Raw genomic sequence first — 21,470 nt, forward strand, 5'->3', positions numbered from 1 at the left:
CTGTATCTTCTTTGACATACAACCGTGACATACAACTAATATAGTCTGACTGGTACTGGTGGTTGGTTAAGAGAAAAAAATCAGTTAAAGTGTGAAAGTATTCACTGGTCTTTTGCTATATAGGGCAAGTTTATTTAAATATGAGTTAATTCTTTACAGTTTTCCACTATTTTTCCTGAATAAGTCAAACCCATAATACAAAATCCATTATTTCTAGTTTTGGTTTCTTTAAATCAGAACAAGAAGTTAAAAGATATCTGCGAAGGAAACTAAGTGCAAAATTTTAGATTTTTACAATTATTTCCCCCCTCATCTTTTATAGTCGTTCTGCCCCTGCACATGTTGACAATTTTCCCCAGTGCATCAAAATTTAAATTTATACAGTAAAAATTTCATTTACATAAGGGCAAAAACAAAACAGGTTTGGTAACAAACACAATTAACTGCTGCAAATACACAATTCAACTGGTAGGGCAGTAAGTAGATAACTAGCTGCAAGTGTTCAAATTATTGTGGACTCCACAGAGCAGGGCTGGCAAACTATAAGTGATGGACCAAATCTGGCCAGAGACTCTTTTTTTTTGGAAATAAACTTTTATTGGAACATAGCCATGCCCATTCATTTACATATTGCTTATGGCTACTTTATTACTACAAAAATATAGTTAGGTATGGCCTGCAAAGCCTAAAATATTTTCTATCTGGCCCTTCAAAGAAAAAGTTTGTTGACTCCTGCACTACAGGGGAATAAAGGCTATTGATTAATTTAACAGGCAGTTACCTGGGGGTCAATTAAAATAGTTTTCTCGGGGCGCCTGGGTGGCTCAGTCGGTTAAGCGTCCGACTTCAGCTCAGGTCATGACATCACACTCTGAGTTCGAGCCCCGCGTCGGGCTCCTTGCTGACAGCTCGGAGCCTGGAGCCTGCTTCCGATTCTGTGTCTCCCTCTCTCTCCGCCCCGCCCCTGCTCACACTCTGTCTCTGTCTCTCTCTCTCAAAAATAAACAAACATTAAAAAAAAAAAAATTAAAAAAAAAATAGTTTTCTCTACTACAATGACTGACTTTTGGCTGGGCTTGAAAAAATGCAAAATGAGCTTCATTGTTATAAGTTCTTACCTCAATAAAGCCACCTATTTGTTTTTAAGCTATCAGTTCTTTCTCTAAGACTGATTTTAATGCATACCTAAACATGTTATTTTCCATGAGCTAATTCTGTCAGACTTCAGCACTGATCAATCAGTCTAGCTTTAGGTAAGTGAGTAAGGTAGGGAGGAACCAAGAAGCTTTCTTTCTCTATTTTTAAAAGTCATTTTCCTGATGTATTTTTCATTTACCTGTGTTCTTGTTCTTTCAATGTAAGAACTTCATGAAGTTGTTGTACTTGTTCCTTTTCTTGATGAAGAGAAGTTCTAAGTAAGTTTATTTCTCTATCAGCAGCAGCAGCTTTGAGCTCCATCTCTTGGATAAGTCGTATCTGAGTAAATATATACATTACAGTATTTAGATAATACTCTCCCTGCTTCTATTTTAATGCTACTTCCCCAAAGAAAACTGACTTCTAAATAGAACCTGGTGACTAAGGTGATTTTTTTTGCAAATTTATTAAATTAATGATGCCATGGTCACATAAAAGTACAGTCTTAGAAGCATCGGACTAGCATTAACTATTGTTTAGTTACATCATAGACCTCAATAACTTCCACTCAAAAGGCATGAAAATGAAATATCTTCGGGATCCCCAAAGAGACTTTTAAAACTTGGCTCCCAGAACATAAGCCTAATAACCTCCAATATTTCCACCAACTATTCTTAAAACTGCTTTGCAAGTGCTAGTGAGAAATAACTCCATGGTGGGGAGTGGGGGGCCTGATTGGCTCAGTTGGTAGAGCATCCGACTCTTAATCGGGGGGTTGCTAAGTTCAAACCCTACACTGGGTGTAGAGATTACTTTTATTTTCAGCATGAAAGTGACGTGGGGTGGAGGGTCAGAGAGAGAAGGAGAGAGAATCCCTAGTAGGCTATGCACTGTCAGCACAGAGCCAGATGTGGGGGCTTGTACCCATGAACCGTGAGATCATAACCTGAGACGAAATCAAGAGTCTGACACTTAACCGACTGAGCCACCCAAGTGCCCAAAATAAAATCTTTAAAAAAAAAAAAAGAAAAAGAAAGAATTCCACAGGAATTGTTACATTTAAATTAATTTTTGCATATAGTCTAACATCTTTGAAGTTTATAACAATATAACTTGTTTCAAGATGAAAGCTATGAATTTGTGTTAATTCACATGGTTGACGGATTTAAAGAGAAATACCTGTGCTGCTTGCTGTTGTCCCTTCTGCCTCTCCATTTTTTCTAATGCTTTTTCCAGGGTTCTTAAGTGTCTAATGTGATACTCTTGTTGATCTCTTGCTTTGATTAATTCAATACTTAGATTTTTTACTTCGTTTTGAAGTTTGTGAACCATAACTTCGAGTTGTGCTTTGGAATTTCTCTCTTTATATATAATTTCCTTTAACCTAAAGCGAAATTGAATGTGGTTTTAAGTATATTACACATACAAAAGGTTAAAAATTGTAGTAAACATTAAAGGTTACAGTAAAGAGGAAATTTGAAGTAGGTTTCAAATCCTCATTAGGTAAAAATGGCTGAAAAACAATATAATACAACTCTCTCCCATCCCTGAAACAAACACTGTGCCAAAAGGGAAAACACTCCATACAAATTAATAAAATTTTATCTTATATGAACTTTGCTATTCAACAGCAAAACTTTATTAAACACCTAATTTGTTTCAGACATTATGCTAGGTATGGGCTTAAAAGCAAGCTAGATGGATTAAGATACAGCCTGTGCCTTCAAGGAGTTCAAGGAGAGGGAAGAGACATGGATACAGTTACAAAGCTGTAAGAGAGAATTGATATATAAATAGATACCTGGAAGTTAACTTTGACAAAGTATTGATCCCAGCTTTGTAATAGTTGGAACCGTTTGATTACAACTGAAAACTCTTAACTAAGTTAAAAGAGAGAATCTGTTGACCTACATGACCATTCAGAGAATGGGGTGCACTATTCTGAGGAGCCCCTGAAACCAAGGACATGAAGACCATAAGGGCTATTTGTAATTCTCTACAGGCTGGTTTCTGTTTTCCTAATGTAGGCTTCCTTGTGAAGTATGGAGAGAAGGAAATGGGCTCACATCCTAACAGCCCTGAGGACCAAATAGAAAAGATTATCTTTCTCTAGTTCAACTTAGAAGAGAGTTCTAGGAAAGGTCTGATTAGTCCAATTTGGTTCATATGCCCACTGTATGCACCAATCACTGTGGCCATGGACTAAGGCATTTCGTTTACCCAGCTTGGGTCAGATGTTCATCTCTTGACCAATATTATATAGGCAGAGAGGCAAATGATGAAAGAATACAAGTCTGGTGTTTGAAAAATGGTACAACATGGGTGCCTGGTGGCTCAGTCAGCTGAGCGTCCTCTGACTCTTGGTTTTGGCTCCGGTCATGATCTCATGGTTTCATGAGTTCAAGCCCCGCATCAGGCTCTGCACTGACAGTGTGGAGCCTGATTGGAATTCTGTCTCTCCCCAATTCCACTCTCTTTCTGCTCCTCCCTCACTTGCACTGTCTCTCTCAAAATAAATAAACTTAAAAAATTTTTTTAAAAAAGAAAATGGGACAACAAACAGCAAAGACACAGCCTCATGAATAAATTACTGAGCTAGGCAGCCACTCCCACATATATTTACTATAATTTCCAAGCCACAACTGAAAAAAGTACATATATCCATCAGGTGCTATACTAGTCATTTCTCCAATTCTTATCCTTACTATGTCTCCTCTTCCGTTTGAGAGTAGTCTCCGAACTGGTCTTCCTTTGTTTACTTTCTCAACGCCAGTTCGGTGTGAAAGAGTATTAGCCTTTATTCTGTGGACCACCATATTTGGTGAATGAGGCAGAGCAGCTACGGATCAGTACAAACAGAACAACCATCTAAGCAAGAGATAAGGGCCTAAACTAAGGTGACAGTCTCAGGATAAAGAAAAGATAGTTCAACATCTTTTAGCAAGTAGAATAAAGAAGATACCAGTACCAACTGGTTATGGGATATGAGAACAAGAAAGAAGCAAAAAAAAAAAAATGATTCCTAAATTGCTAGCTTTGGTGGCTGACTGGATGAGACATCATTTATTAGAACAGAGAATATAAAATAAGAGAGCAGGATAAGTCTACTTGTGGACATGCTGATTTAAGACACTTATGAGCAAGGTACACAAGGTATTTCTGGTAGATAATCAGATGATCAGATCTGTTGTTCATCAAGGAGATCTGGATGACATATAAAGATTTGGGGGTTTACAGGTTATGTGTTAAAAGCATAGTAGAGAAGATTGAGTTTCTGAAATAATGTATATTCAGAACATGGCGCCTAGATGTTAGACTCTATTAGGGATGAGGAATGCAGAGTCCCTACCAAGTCCCTTAAGGGGATATGAAAGTGTGTGAGGATCTAAGGCCAAACGAACATTTGAGGTATAAATAAAAGGCAAATCAGAAATGACTGAAGCTGAATTTTTAAGAAAATAACAAATATATAACATGGTAAACATGGACAACAATGGAGAAGTTAAGCAAGGATAAAGATGAAGTGTGCCCAAAGCCTTTCAATTTAAATGGAAGCTGGCTAGCAGCCCCAGACACTGCTTCCTCAAAAATCCCATTAAATAATACCTACAATACAGAATAAAGCAAAAATTCATACACCTACAATTAAAAACAAGAGAAAACATGTCAAAGTCTGGAAGAAATTTTGATTAGAAGAAAAACAAAACTAAGTTAAAATAAAAACCACCCCTAAAACGCTCACGCTTTGCCTCATAAAACTACAACTTCATAAAAGTGTGGGGGGTGGGGGGCGGGACGATATATCCTCTCTTTTTCTTTGTTTTTAAATTTTTTTTAACATTTATTTATTTTTGAGACAGAGAGAGACAGACCATGAACGGGGGAGGGTCAGAGAGAGGGAGACACAGAATCTGAAACAGGCTCCAGGCCCTGAACTGTCAGCACAGAGCCTGACGCGGGGCTGGAACTCACGGACCGCGAGATCATGACCTGAGCCGAAGTCGGCCGCTTAACCGACTAAGCCACCCAGGCGCCCCTATCCTCTCTTCCATGACTCAGGGTCCCAGGGGCTCTGTGAATCTACCACTGCACTCTGTTAGCTAAGTATGCACCTAATGCAAATAAGAGTACTGTTTTTCTGAGGCTGTCATAGACTGTTAATTTATCCATTCTGTTTCTTTACCCCTGCCTGACTAGCATCTTCTTATATCAAAGACAGCATGTCCCAAACCAAATAAGGCAGGAAGTTGGTGGGTGGTGGTAATAGTAATAGTAACAGTAATAGTAATAGTAACAGTAATAGTAATAGTATAATGCATCATGCTTATATAACAGAGGTTCTCAGAGAACACATGATAAGTATCATAATTTTCCTTATAATGCATGGGTACTAAGTATGAGAGAAGTAGGTAGTGGGGAATAAAAAATAACACACACGTACCACAACATTTTGAGTTAAATGCCTAAAAGAACCTGGGAATTGGGCTAGGAGCTGTGTACATCAACTTAACTAATCTATTAAGATCGTGGAAGGGAATTTATCCACTGTACAAACAGATAGGAAATGGAACTGAGAACAACTTCCCAAACGCTATCTGTTGGCAAATACTGAATCTAGAAACAGTGTGCTCATTCAAGGATAAGACACATAAATCAACAAGAACTATGGAGAAAAGTCTTGTGACCGTTTGAGGAAAAGTATCACTTTAGAAATAATTACCTACAGGAAACAGAAGATGACGTTACTGTAATTTCAGAAAACTGGTATTCTTACAGAATGGAGTAAGACAAACCTGCATTAAAGAATACATAGAGGACAAAAAAAAAAAACAAAAAAAACAAAAAAAAAAAACAGATAAAATAGGAAATGGAAATGGATAAGATGGAAAAACAGAAATACCAGAATAAGAAACTTGGGCTATCTGGTACCAAAGCCCACTGCAGAAGAGAAAATGCAACAGAGACCAAATATGACCTCTAAAGCTGAAAGTTCGCCAATCCCTACCCTTAACAGAAACCAACACTTTACAGGAAAAAACTGCCAATCCCTGTTCCAGTCTCTTGCTCTTCTTCACTTATAATACTTAAATTTATCTAACACTTCTCAGCTTGAGGGCAGCAGCTTGACAGCAAATAAGTGTACCCTGAATCCTTCATTTACAAAAAAAACTTATAAAGCATTAAATCTTTAAATAAAATGAGTTCAAAACAAACTAAAATCACATACATTGTTTTTGGTCTTACTACAGCTAGCGTAAACTGAGGTACTCCAGTTCCAAGTTAGATTTACAGACTTTGCCCTTACCTATCTGTGGTGAGCATAGCCAGGGTATGAAAACCTTTTTTCTCCTTTGCATGTTTGTGCAGTTCATCAATATAATTCCTAAGTTTCTTTTCAGCTTGTTCAGCTTTCCACCTCTTCTCTCTCTCTTGGTCTAGTTGTTGAAGGAGTGTCTGAAAGAAAACAATAGGGTTATGTGAACCTAGAAAAGTTACCTAACCTTTCACTGCCTCAATTTTATCATTTGTAATATAGAAATAACAGTTATCTAATTAAAAAAAAATTTTTTAACGTTTTATTTCTTTTTGAGACAGAGACAGAGCATGAATGGGGGAGGGGCAGAGAGAGAGGGAGACACAGAATTGGAAGCAGGCTCCAGGCTCTGAGCCATCAGCCCAGAGCCCGACGCGGGGCTCGAACTCACGGACCGCGAGATCGTGACCTGAGCTGAAGTCGGATGCTTAACCGAATGAGCCACCCAGGCGCCCCAATAGTTATCTAATTCAAAGGGCTGTGGTAAGAATTAAACAAACTAATGGAAGTAAAGCACTATATAGAACAGTGGAGAACAGTCCCTGGTACATAACAGCCACTCAATAAATTTTAGCTGGTATTATTATTATCCTAGTGATTATTATCTTTCAAACATTAAAGCCTCTATACTTGAGAATAGGGGGAGGAAACCAATGGCATGAAAGGTGTGATACAGGTTAAAAAGCAATTATTCTACTGGAACAACAATGCACATTACAATTGAAAGTGTAAGTAGCACTTCACAAATAAAGCAAGGGCAAATTGATGGAAAATATAAATCAATGTGTACTAAAATTCTTAACAACATGAAAATGATTAAGGCAAATACTGAAGAATATTTAAATTTCTAAGGGCCTTTTTTTTTCTTTTTAAATTAAGCTCCCTGCCCAACGCAGGGCTCAAATTCACGACCCCGAGATAAAGAGTTGTACGCTCTACTGGGTGCCCTTAAAGCCCTCTTAATCTGGGATCTATGCATCCAAAATTGGGTTTCAGCAGAGTACGTGAAAACCTTGAAATTATACACATTTTTTGAGTGTGTAAAGTAGACTTCTCAGAGAAGACCCATAAATTTCCTTAGAAATTTAAAAGGGTCTGAGACCCAAAAGAAAGGAACCACTGTTTTAAGAAATAAGACTTTGAAAATTCTGATGTTTTTTTCTCCAGAAGCATATAACAAATGATTTCACCAAAATCTGACCTTAGATAAATGTATAATTTTCATTCCTTTACAATTTGCAAAAATAGTGTTATACAAAATCTGCAAATCAGGAAGGGAAAAACAACCCAAACCATCACCCTAATAAAATTATATGCAGTATTTTTTGCTCATAAAAACATGCATTATTTTACTAGGACTAATTCTACATTTAAAACTAAGATTATTCACATTCATTTTTTCTTAATCTCCTATGCCATACCCGGTAAGTGGTGTCTTCTGAGCTACTATTGTCTCCTTTAATGAGCTCCTTTTTCTGTTCTTCTGATTCTTCTAATGTATTACAGTTTGCTAAAGATGATCTTACATAGAAGTCTTTAAAGAAAGGTTGTTTCATTTTACGATTACAACTGCAAAGAGAAAAACACAGGTAATAACTCGGAAATGTATAGTATTTATTCTACTTTACACAACTTAGGTAATGACGGTCTATCAGAGAAAGGGATCCTTTTGTATAAATGTATATAAACGTGCTGATCAAATCTGAGCCAGCAAGGCTGAAAAGTCAAATCTCTGACATTAGAAAAGTTAAGAAACATCGCTCTAAGCTTTAAAGGAACAAGCCAACAGTATTAACTTGTATCTCTGCGCCTTATTCAAATTTCTAAAACTAAAACAATTACCTCATAAAAGGGTTGTTTTTGTTGTGGTGCTTAATAGTCTGAATAGTTTTGGAATAGTATGGGATTTTTGATCTTCGAGGAATTCTCCTATTACATTCTTTTCTGTTTCCATATTCGCTTTCAGAAGTCATATCCGTATCTCTTTTTGGTCTGAGATCTTTCTCGGGCACATTACTTATTAAAGAATCGGAAGTCTAGAATAAAAGAACCAACAAGGTTTGTTAAAGTTCAATTCAGTATAAAAGATTTAAATGTGATATTTCCTAAAACATTATGACTTTTTTTACAAGATTAAGAGTTTATAAACTAGGTATGTTTAGAATTAAAGACAGGAAATTCAGCTTCTGGTATGGACAAATAAGTTCCCACAAGGTTGATTCTCAGGACAGCAATCACAAACTCTAGGAAAAATATAAACAACAATAAACAAAAACTATTTGGACACCCTGGAAAGTGAACAAAAGCTGGCTTATTCTATAGTTGACACTTAGAAAAAATGACCAGAACAGGGTGTTTCTAGTTTTATGGTTTTTTTTCACTTGAGAGCTTAACACAATCAGCAGTACGTAGGGAATCTGAAGTTTCAGGTAGAAAAACCATAGACCTTTGGGCCTAAAGAATCACAGGCTAGTACAGACTACAAGAAGCCAGTAAAACATAAGAAAAAATAAACTGCTGCCCAAGACAGACAAATTTATAGTTCGAGTGAAAGCAAGTTAAATGTTTCTACATCTGAAGTATCAGTCTTTGGAGGGCTATAATAGCATCTGAAGTCTCCACAACCTAACATTCACAATGTCCAGGATAAAATCCAAAATTATTCACCATACGAAAAACCAACAAAATATGACCTATTCTCAAGGGAAAACGCAATCAGTGGAGACCTAACTTGAGAGGACTCAAATATTCAAATAAGCAAAAAACAACAGACTATTACTTGGCTATAAAAAAAAGAATGAGATATTGCCATTTATGACAACATGGATGGACCTAGGGTATTTTGCTAAGTGAAATAAGTCAGAGAAAGACAGCACCATGATTTCACCCATATGTGAAATTTAAAAATCAAAACTAACGAACAAACGTACAAAAAAATCATAAAGTGACCCATAAATACAGAGAACAAACTGGTGGTTTCCACAGTGGAGGGGACGGAGGGATGAGAGAAATGAGTGAAAGAGATGGGAAGGTAGAGGTTTCTAGTTATGGAACGAATAAATCAGCATAGGGAATACAGTCAATGGTACTGCAGTAACATTGTATGATGACAGATGGTAGATATAATTGTGGTGAGCATATACAGAGTTGGTGAGGTCAAAGGTTACACACATAGTTACTATGTGACCTAGCAATTTCACTACTAGATACATAGCAAAAAGAAATGAAAACCTGTGTCTACGCAAAAGCTTACTCATGAATGTTCATAGCAGCATTTCTCATAATAGTCAAAAAACGGAAATTACCCAAAATACCCAAAAAGAATGGATAAAATGTGGTATATTCACTCAACGGATTAGCTGACACACAAAAAAATGAAGTACTGATACATGCCACAAAATAGATAAAACCTGAAAACATTATACTAAGTGAAAAAATAGTCACAAAAGGCCACATATTGTATGACTCTATTTACATGAAATTTCCAAAATAGGCAAATCCAGAGAAAAATAAAATTTACTAGTGGCTGCCTAGGACTGGAGGGAAATGGTAGTGACTGCTAATGCGTACAATTGAATTGCACAGTAAGTGAATTATAACTCAATAAGGCGCTTATTAAAAACTGATTAAAGAAAAAAGATTTATCATATAAATTACAAGCATAAGAAGGCTGGAATGGCTATATTAATATCACATATAACAGACTTCGAGAAAACAATACTTCCAGAGACAAAGAGGAACATTTCATTAGGAAGACAAAGCAGCTGTAAACACGTACATGCTTAATACCAGAGCTTCAAAATATAACAAGCAAATGTTCAGAGAACTGAAGTAAGAAACAGACCAATCTACACTCTTAGATGGAGATTTCAACACCTTGCATGCAAGGGCTAGAACCAGACAACAAATAAATTTTTTAAAAATCACTATCAGCAACTGACAGAACTAGACACAAAAATCAGTAATGATACAAGTCATCTTAAAATACTATTAGTCATCCTGACTTAACAAGTTTACAATACACATTCTGTTCAAGTGCACAAAGATCCACCAAGATAGACCATATGCTGGGCTATAAAATAAGTCCCGGTAAATTTAAAGAGTAAAATTATCCAGAATGTTCTCTGACAAAATGGAAGGAAATTAGAAGTTACGAGCAATAAACATGTATAGGAACCACAATTATTTGAAAATTAAATAAGACAGTTCTAAATAATGCTTGGATGAAGGAAGAAATCACAAGAGAAATTAGAAAATACAGCTAGAGGATGAAAACAGATGTCTAAAAATTTGTGAAATGGAGCTAATGAAGTGTTTAAAATTTTTTATTGCTTTAAATGTTTAATTAATTTAACTAGACGACTGGTGTAAAATCAGTAATCTAAGCACTTACATTAAGAATCTAAAAAATGGGGAGTTAAGACTGTGGAGTAGTAAGAGGACTCTGGACTTGTCCCCTAAACACAGCTAGATCAACATTAAACAATTCTGAACACCTAGGAAATCGATCTGAGGATTAATAGAACAACCTACATAATTTGAGGGAGAGAACACTGCAGGTACAGCGCAGAGAGGTGAATTGAGGGAGAGAAGAGCTGTGGTGCAGCAGAGGGGAAGGAGCCATTTTCACAGAGAGGAGAAAGGCACAGGGTGAGAGAGAGCAGCGTATTGAGTTTGTGCAAGAAGACACTCCCCCTGAAAGCAGCTAGAGGGGGAGTGAAACATGAACAGGGGTCTGCATAAGAAGACTGTTCCCCAAAAGCAATGACAAAGGAAAAAGGAGAAGGTATCACTACTATCCGTTTTTATACACAGCAGTGTCTAAAGTTTCAGAGCTCAGCCTGGCTGGTGCTCTGGCAAAGAAGCAGGGTGGAACACCAGGAGCAGGCAGCAGTGTCCAAGGATCCCCTGGGTCCCCCGGGGAGAAGCAGTTCCCCTGCTTGGAGTGCATTTGGTACAGGTGATAAGCTCTCTCCCCAGGCAAAAGACCTAGTGGGTGCCATCAAGCTACCACATTCACCCATATAAGAACAATGATGTCAGCTAAGGGCAGCAAATCCTGGTGCCAGCTGTGTGTTGTGATTTACCATAAACTGAGCCACTGCCACGGCATGGTGATGCGACTATTTCCAGTGACAAGCTGGCCCTGGCCACAGGGGCTCCCTCAGATCACTGTGGTTTCAAACCGTGGGGGTCTCTGAAGTGTGGGGTTCCAAAACAGAGCCTCACCTGAGACAAAACTCTGGAGAGGTGCTTCCTGGTAGGCAGACAGCTAGGACACAGACGGGAAAGGCGGGGAGCTGAGGACACAGGAGGGGAGACTGATCGTCCATCTGTGTGGGGACAAACATCCCACTCTGGAGACTAGAGAGCAGAGTGAAGCCATTTTTACCATTAGCCCACCAATAAGTATCTACCCCAGTGAAATAAACAGCGCCACCAAGTGGAGAACAGAACTGTTAAACCAAGTACCGGCCACCTGTGCCTTCCAGGCACATCTCCACTAGGATCAAGTCCATTCGAGAATCAGAGACAGGCCACTCCCCCAGAAGAACACCAATGCCTTCCATGAGCTCAGTCTGCTGATCATAGACTGCTGCAAAATTTCAGCTCTAGGTGATCTAGCTTCGTTTGGGTTTTTTTGTTGTTGTTGTTCATTTGCTGTTGTTGCCTCTGTTTTTTTGTTGTTTTTTTTCTTTTATTTCTTGGATGCAGAATGAACAAAATTTATTATTATTTTGTTAATTTTTAATTTTTTTTCTCTTTTCTTTTTTCTTCAAGCTTCTCTTAAGCAGACCAAAACAAGCTTAGGCCTACCTTCCTTTATTTGATAGAAATTTAATTTAAAATTTTTATTTCATCCTGTTATTATTATTATTATTGTTTTTCTTCCTCTAAAATGACAAGACAGAGGAATTTACCTCAAAAGAAAGAACAGGAAGAAATGCCAGCCAGGGATTTAATCAATGTAGACCTAAGTAAGATGTCTGAACTAACTATAAGGATACTAGTTGGGTTTGAAAAAAGCATAGAAGACATCAGAGAATTCCTTTCTGCAGAGATAAAAGAACTAAAATCTTGTCAGGCCAAAATTAAAAATGCTATAACCGAGATACAAACCCAAATGGAGGCCACAAAAACAAGGATGGAACAAGGCAGAGGAGCAAATTAGCAATATAGAAGATAAAATTATGGAAAATAATGAAGCTGAAAAGAGGGAAACAAAGGTCAGGGATCACAAAGACTTATAGAACACAGTGATTTATTAAAATATAACAACACTTGTATCATAAGAGTCCCAGAAGATGAAAAGAGAGAAAAAGTGGCAGAAGGTTTACGTGAGCAAATTATAGCTAAAAACTTCCCTAATCTGGGGAAGGACACAGACATTAAAATCCAAAAGCACAGAGAACCTTCATTAAATTCAACAAAAGCCAGGCATTGCCAACACATGTAGTCAAATTCACAAAATCCACTGATAAGGAAAGAATCCTGCAAACAGCAAAGGGAAAAAAGTCCTTAACCTACAAGGGAAGATAGATCAGATTTGCAGCAGAACTGTCCATAGAAACTTGGCAGGTCAGAAAGGAGTAGCAAGATATATTCAATGTGCTGAATGGAAAAAATATTCAGCCAAGAATACTGTATCTGGCAAGGCTGTCATTCAAAATACAAAGAGAAATAGTTTCCCAGACAAACAAGAACTAAAGAAGTTTGTGACCATTAAATCAACTCTGTAAGAAATTTTAAGGGGAATTCTTTGAGGAAAAAAAAAAAAAGACCAAAAGCAACGAAGATTAGAAAGGACCAAAGAGCATCACCAGGAACAGGTAACACAATGGCACTAAATTCATATCTTTCAATAATTACTCTGGATGTAAATGGACTACATGCTCCAATCAAAAGACAAAAGGTGCCAGAATGGATAAACAAAACAAGATCCATCTATATGCTACCTAGAAGAGACTCATTTTAGACCTAAAGACACCTGCAGATTCAATGTGAGGGGATGGAGAACCATCTAGCATGCTAATGAATGTCAAAAGAAAGTGGGAGTAGCCTTACTTATATCAGACAAAGTAGATTTTAAAACAAAGACTGTACAAAGAGATGAAGGAGGGCATTATATCATAATTAAGAGGGCTATATTTATGCCCCAACCTGAGAACACCCAAATATATAAAGCAATGAATAACAAACAGAAGGAAACTCATTGATAATAATACAATAATAGTAAGGGACTTTAACACCTCACGTAACAGCAATGAACAGTTCACTTAGGCAGAAAATCAACAAGGAAACAATGGCTTTGAATGACACACCGGACAGGATGGACTTAACAGATACATTCAGAACATTTCTTCCTAAAGCAACAGAATACATATTCCTTTCGAGTGCACATGGACAGATATATTCAGAACATTTCTTCCTAAAGCAACAGAATACACATTCCTTTCGAGTGCACATGGAACATTCTCCAGAATAGATCACATACTGGGTCACGAATCAGCCCTCAACAAGTACAAAAAGATCAAGATCGTACCATGCATATTTCTGGAATATAATGCTATGAAACTTGAAGTCAACCACAAGAAAAAATTTGGAAATCCAAATACATGGATGTTAAAGAACATCCTACTAACGAATGAATGGGTTAACCAGAAAATTAAAGAAATAAAAAAATACATGGAAGCAAATGAAAATAAAAAGATGACTGTCCAAAACCTTTGGGATGCAGCAAAGGAAGTCCTAAGAGGGAATTATATTGCAAATCAGGCCTACCTCAAGAAGCAAGAAAGGTCCCAAACCTAACCTTAAACCTAAAGGAGCTAGAAATGGAACAGCAAATGCAGCCTATAGCCAGCAGAAGGGAAATAATAAAGATTAGAGGAGAAATAAATGATACAGAAACAAACAGCAACAAAAACAGTAGAGCAGATCAATGAAACTAAGAGTTGGTTCTTTGAAAGAATTAATGACATTGATAAAACCCTAGCCAGACTTACCAAAAAGAAGAGAGAAAGGATCCAAATAGATAAAATCATGAATGGAAGAGATCACAACCAACACCACAGAAATACAATTAAAAGAGAATACTATGAAAAATTATATGCCAAAAAACTGTGCAATCTGGAAAAAATTTCCTGCAAAACAGAAACAGGAAGAAATAGAAAATTTGAACAGACCCATAACCAGCAAAGAAATTGAATCAGTAATCAAAAATCTCCCAACAGGGTGCCTATGGGCATCTGACTCTTGATTTCGGCTCATGTCATGATCTCACGGTTCATGAGTTTGAGCCTCCCCGTCAAGTTCTGCATGGACAGTGTGGAGACTGCTTGGAATTCTGTCTCTCCCTCTCTCCACCCCTCCCCTATTCTCCCTCACTCCCTCTCTCCCTCAAAATAAATAAGTAACATTAAAAAAAAAAATCTTCCAACAAACAAGAATCCTGGGCCACATGGCTTCTCAGGCATATTATACCAGACATTTAAAGAAGAGCTAATACCTATTCTCAAACTGTTCCAAGAAATAGAAATAGAAGGAAAACTTCCAAACTCATTCTACACAGCTAGCATTACCTGGATTCCAAAACCTGACAAAGACCCCACAAAAAAGGAGAATTACAGGCCAATATCCCCGATGAGCCAGGATGCAAAAATTCTCAACAAGATACTAGCAAATCAAATTCAACAGTACATTAAAAGAATTATTCACCATGATCAAGTAGGGTTTACTCCTAGGCTGTGGGGCTGGTTCAACATATGTAAATCAATCAATGTGATACACCACATTAATAAAAGAAAGGATAAGAACCATATGATTCTGTCAACAGATGCAGGAAAAGTATTTGACAAAATACAGCCACCATTGTTAATAAAAACCATGAACAAAGTAGGGAGAGATGGAACATACCTCAATATCATAAAGACCATATACAAAAGACCCACAGCTAATATCATCCACAATGGGGAAAAACTGAGAGCCTTTTCCATACCATCAGGAATAAGACAAGGATGTTCTCTCTTGGGCACGTGACTGGTTCAACTGGTTAAGCGACCAACTCTTGATTTCAGCTCAGGTCATGATCTCATGATTTGTGGGACTGAGCCCTGCATGTGCTGACAGAATGGGGCCTACTTGGTATTCTTTCTTTCCCTCTCTTTGCCTCTCACGCTCTCTCTCAAAATTAATAAATAAAATTTTTTTAAAAAGTCCATTTTCACCATTACTAGTTAACATAGTACGGGAAGTCTTAGCCTCAGTAATCAGACAACAAAAAGAAATAAAAGACATCCAAACTGGTAATGAAGAAGTCAAACTTCCATTATTTAAAGGTGACATAATACTCAATGCAGAAAACCCGAAACCCCACTAAAAAGTGCTAGAACTAATACATTAATTCAGCAAAGTCAAAGGATATAAAATCAACATGCAGAAATCTATTGCATTTCTATATACCAATAACGAACAGCAGAAAAAGAAATCAAGAAATTGATCCCATGTGCAATTACACCAAAAACAGGAAGATACCTAGGAATAAGCCTAACTAAAGAGGTAAAAGATCTGTACTCTGAAAACTATAAAACACTTATGAAAGAAATAGAAGAGAACATAAAGAAATGGAAAAGCATTCCATGCTCATGAGTTGGAAGAACAAACATTGTTAAAATATCTGTACTACCCAAAGCAATCTACCCACTTAATGCAATCCCTATCAAAATACCACCAGCATTCTTCACAGAGCTAGAACAACCCTAAAATTTGTATGGAACCACAAAAGACTCCAAATAACCAAAGCAATCCTGAAAAAGAAAAACAAAACTAAAGGGGTCACAATTCCAGATTTCAAGCTATATTACAAAGCTGCAGTGATGAAGACAGTATGGTATTGGCACAAGAAGAGACACACAGATCAATGCAACAGAATAGAAAACCCAGAAATAGATCCAGAACTATATGGTCAACTCATCCTTGATGAAGCAGGAAAGAACATCTAGTGGAAAAAAGTCTCTTCAACAAATAGTGTTGGGATAACTGGATGGCTACATGCAGAAGAATGAAACTGGACCACTTTCCTTTTTTTCGTTTTTTAATGTTTACTTTCGAAGAGACAGCAAGCAGGGGAGTGGCAGACAGAGAACCACAAGCAGCCTCCGCACTGTCACTGCAAAGCCCAATACAAGGGTTGAACTGAAAAACCATGAGATCATAACCTGAACCAAAATCAAGAGTTAGACGTCTAACCAACTGAGCCACCCAGGTGCCCATGGACCACTTTCTTACACCATACACATAAATAAGACCTAAATGTGATGAAAGACCTAAATGTGAGACAGGAAACCATTAAAATCCTAGAGGAGAACACAGGCAGCAACCTCTTTGACCTCAGCTATGGCAACTTCTTAGCAGACACATCGCCGAAGGCAAGGGAAAGGAAAGCAAACATCAACTATTGGGACTTAATCAAGATAAGCTTCTGCACGGCAAAGGAAACAATCAACAAAACTAAAAGGCAGTCTAAAGAATGCGAGAAGGTATCTGTGAAAGACAAATCTAATAAGGGGTTAGTATCCAAAATCTGTAAAAAACTTACAAACACCCAAATGCAACACCCAAAAACAAATAACCTAGTAAGAAATGGGCAGAAGACATGAATAGACAATTTTCCAAAGACATCCAGGTGGCTAACAGACACATGAAAAGATGCTCAATGTCATTCATCATCAGGGAAATACAAATCAAAACCACAGTGAGATACCACCTCACACCTGTCAGAATGGCTAACGTTAACAACTCAGGCAACAATAGACGTTGGTGAGGATGTGGAGAAAGAGGATCTCTTTTGCATTGCTGATGGGAATGCAAACCAGTGCAGCCACTCTGGAAAACAGTATAGAGGTTCCTCAAGAAATTAAAAATAGAACTACCCTATGACCCAGCAATTGCACTATTAGGCATTTATCCAAGGGATACAGGTGCGCTGTTTTGAAAGGACACATGCACCCCCATGTTTATAGCAGCACTATCGACAATAGCCAAAGTATGGAAAGAGCCCAAATGTCCATCAATGGATGAATGGATAAAGAAGATGTGGTATATATATACAATGGAGTATTACTCAGCAATCAAAAAGAATGACATCTTGCCATTTGCAACTACGTGGATGCAACTAGAGGGTATTATGCTAAGTGACATTAGTCAGAGAAAGACAAAAATCATATGACTTAATTCATACGAAGGCTTTAAGACACAGAACAGATGAACATAAGGAAAGGGAAGCAAAAATAATATAAAAACAGGGAGGGGAACAAAGCATAAGAGACTCTTAAATATGGAGAACAAACAGAGGGTTGCTGGAAGGGGGATGGGCTAAATGGGTAAGGGGCATTAAGGAATCTACTACTGAAATCACTGTTGCACTATATACTAACTAATTAGGATGTAAATTAAAAAATTAAAAATTAAAAAAAGAAACATCAGGTATTAGGGATAGCAGAGAAAGGGGAGATCTCTTATACTGTTGGTGGGAATGCAAACTGGTGCGGCCACGCTGAAGAACAGTATGAAGGTTCCTCAAGAAACTTAAAATAGAACTACTCTACAATCCAGCAATGGGACTATTAGGTATTTACCAAAGGACACACACACACAACTCGGATATTTATAGCAGCATTATCAACAATAGCCAAACTATGGAGAGAGCCCAAATGTCTACCGACTGATGAATAGATAAAGAGGTGGTATATATATATTCAATGCAATATTACTCAGACATCAAAAAGAATGAAATCTTGCCGTTTGCAACAAGGTGGCTGGAGTTAGAATGTATTATGCTAAGCAAAATAAGTCAATCAGAGAAAAGATGAATACCATATGATCTCACTCATTTGTGGAATTTAAGAAACAAAACAGATGAACATATGGAAGGGGAAGAGAAGGGAGGGAAATAAACCACAAGAGAGTCTTAATGACAGAGAACAAACTATGGGTTGACAGAGGGAGGTGGGTGGGAGAGGGCCTAGATGGGTCATGGATACTAATAAGGGAACTTGTGATGAGCACTGAGTGTTGTATGCAGGTGATGAAGCACTCAATTCTATTCCTGAAACCAATACTGCACTACGTTAATTAACCAAAATTTAAGCTAAAAAAAAAAAGGGAAACAAAGAGCTGAAAAATGAAGGGTGTACTCAAAAGTAAATAGAAGAAATAAAAAAATGTAGGAATCAATAATACAGAAAACAGAAAGCAGATAAAATTAACAAAACTGGGACACCTGGGTGGCTCAGCTGGTTGAGTGTCTCTTGATTTCAGCTCTGGTCATGATCTCATGGTTCGCAGGATCAAGCCCAGCATCGGGCTCTGGGCTGACAGCGCTGAGCCTGCTTGGGATACTGTGTCTCTCTCTCTCTGCCCCTTCCCTGCTCGCTCTCTCTCTCTCTCTCAAATAAATAAATTTAAGAAAAACTAACAAAACTGATTTTTGTAAAGAAAAACAAAACCCTTGGTAAACTGACCAAGACCAAGAAAAAAAAATACATGAAATAAGAGAAAGAGAGAGGGAGAGAGAGAGAAGACACAAATCCTCATGCTACAATTAAAGTAAAAAGAAATATTCCTCATGAGCAAATATGTAAAACCCTCATAAAACATTGATTAGAAGCTAAATCCAAGAATATACAAAAGGATCCTATATCATAATTAAATGAGGTTTATTTTAAAAATGCAATGTTTGTTTAACACTTGGAAATTAATCAATGTAATTTACACTATTATGTGAGTAAAAAAGAAAACCATAAGATCAGAAAAAGCATTTGACAAAAAAATATCAACAACATCAGAAAACTCAGCAAATTTGGGACAGAAGTAAACTCCTTAATTTGATAAAAGGGCAACTATGAAAAACATAAGACTAACATCATACTGAATTGTGAAATATTGAAGGCTCTCCTAAGATGAGAAACAAGACGAAAGTGCCCACTCTCACTATTTATCATCAGTATCGCAATGGAGATCCTAGCTCTTGCAACAAAGCAAAAAGGAACAGCATAAAGATCAGAGAAGAAAGAAAACTGTCTCCATATGATCATTTATGTAGAAAATCACCAGGAATATAAAAACAAGTACTAGAACTAATAAGTAAATTTAGCAAGGTCACAGGACCCAAGCGCTATGTGTGTGTGTGTGTGTGTGTGTGTGTGTGTGTGTGTATAAATTATATTTCACAAATAAGCAGCAATCATGGGATCTGAAACCACAAAAACTGTTTGATTTGTGATACTGTAAAACATAAAACATTTAGGAATAAATTTAATAAAAGATATGCAAAACTTGTATACTAAAACTACTGCTGAGAGCAATGAAAAAGATCTAAATAATAGAAAGACATATATAGAATGATTTCAAAGTTATGCTGAGTGTGGGGTGCCTGGGTGGCTCAGTGGGTTAAACGATCGACTTCAGATCAGGTCATGATCTCACCATTCTTGAGTTCAAGCCCCATGTTGGGCTCTGCGCTGACAGCTCAGAGGCTGGAGCATGCTTCAGATTCTGTGTCTCCCTCTCTTTGCCCCTTCCCTGCTTGTGCTCTGTCTCAGTCTCTCTCTCTCTCAAAAATAAATAAACATTAAGAAAAAAAAAAGTTATGCTGAGTGAAAGAGACCTTACACAAAAGAGTATATATACTGTATGACTACATTTATATTAGGTTCTGGAAGAAGCATTCAATAATCTATGATGAAAAAGTGAGAAAAGTGATTGCCTTGGGGGATCAGAAGACAGTGAGAAGGGGTAATGCTGAGCACAGTAATGTTTATCTTCTTAGAAGTTTGGGTAACATATATATATATATATATATACTGTCAATTCAGGGAAAACACACATCTATATTTTATATCAAAAGAGATGATGGTTAAAAAAAATACTGAACTCTATAGTTAGTTATTTTGGGGGAAGTATACCAATGCTTAAGTGTTTTGGGGGAAGTATACCAATACACGTAATTTACTTTGAAATGTGTCTTAAGGTACTTTTTCAAAATTTATTTTAATTTTTTTTATTTGAAAGAGAGAGAGCGAGCACACATCCAAGCAAGGGAGAGGGGTAGAAGTTAAGAGAATCTTAAGCAGGCTCCATGCTCGGCAGGGAGCCCGACATGGGGCTCGATCCCACACCCCTGGGATCATGACCTGAGCTTAAACCAAGAGTCAGATGCTCAACTGACTGATCCACCCAGGTGCCCCATGTCATAAGACAGTTTGATAAATAAATAAATGGATAGATATATGATGAAATAAGTAAAGTAAAATGTTGGTGGCGGAATCTAGTTGGTGGGTATACTGGTATTCACTAATAAATTCTTTCAAGTTTGCTCTAAATTTGAAAATTTCATCATAAAATGATAGGGAAAAACTAAAAGACAAAAGTCTTCACAGAGAACTCTCAAAATCCGTATAATAATTCTAAGTCCCATAGTTAAAAGTATCATTGTAGTATAACACATTTTCAGTAATTTAATGACTTCACTTATAAATTACTACTTTTGAAATAAGAGTGTATACATCAACTGAAATTAAAATTTTACGTTTACCTTCCACACCAAGTAGGTTAGCAGATAAGAAGTTATTTACCTAATTTTGTTTTTAATATGTGGAGCAATGAGTCATGTTTTTCCCCCTGTTAGCTAGAGTCCTATTTTTGGTTACAAGGTAGGAAGAACTGTCACCATAACTGAGTAAAAAGCATGATGGTGGAGAGAATACCAGACTGGTTATTAGAGATTTGGGTCTGAAGCTCAATTCTCTTACTAATAAGGATGCTTCAAGTCCCAAGTTTCTTTTCCATAAAATAAGAATGATATGTTAATCCCTATCTACTTGATTGGGTTGTTGTGAAAATGAAAGGAGGATGGCATAAGAAAAGCCGCAAAAGTTCACTTCATATTTAAGTTACTCAACTTAAATCTAAGTTCTGACATTGGTAGAAGAGTCAACCATTAGAAAAGATGTATGATGAA

General features: G+C 37.1%; 1 protein-coding gene across 7 annotated transcripts in view; it reads right to left on the reverse strand.

Annotated features, from left to right (window-relative positions):
* Window positions 1–21,470, reverse strand: part of LRRCC1 (leucine rich repeat and coiled-coil centrosomal protein 1) — a 47,232-nt gene that overhangs the window by 13,914 nt on the left and 11,848 nt on the right. For all 7 annotated transcript variants that reach the window (XR_003421778.2, XM_015080480.3, XM_015080481.3 and 4 more), the window contains 5 exons: window positions 8,294–8,487; window positions 7,873–8,020; window positions 6,443–6,591; window positions 2,317–2,521; window positions 1,337–1,476 (listed from right to left, as the gene is read on the reverse strand). Coding sequence is in view for 6 of the 7 variants with exons in the window: in XM_015080480.3 (XP_014935966.1) it covers window positions 1,337–1,476; window positions 2,317–2,521; window positions 6,443–6,591; window positions 7,873–8,020; window positions 8,294–8,487 (836 nt within the window). In the remaining variant the exon portion in view is untranslated. The remainder of the gene's footprint in view (window positions 1–1,336; window positions 1,477–2,316; window positions 2,522–6,442; window positions 6,592–7,872; window positions 8,021–8,293; window positions 8,488–21,470) is intronic.

Source organism: Acinonyx jubatus, chromosome F2 (genome assembly GCF_027475565.1).
Source record: "Acinonyx jubatus isolate Ajub_Pintada_27869175 chromosome F2, VMU_Ajub_asm_v1.0, whole genome shotgun sequence".
In the NCBI taxonomy this organism is placed as follows: Eukaryota; Metazoa; Chordata; class Mammalia; order Carnivora; family Felidae; genus Acinonyx; species Acinonyx jubatus.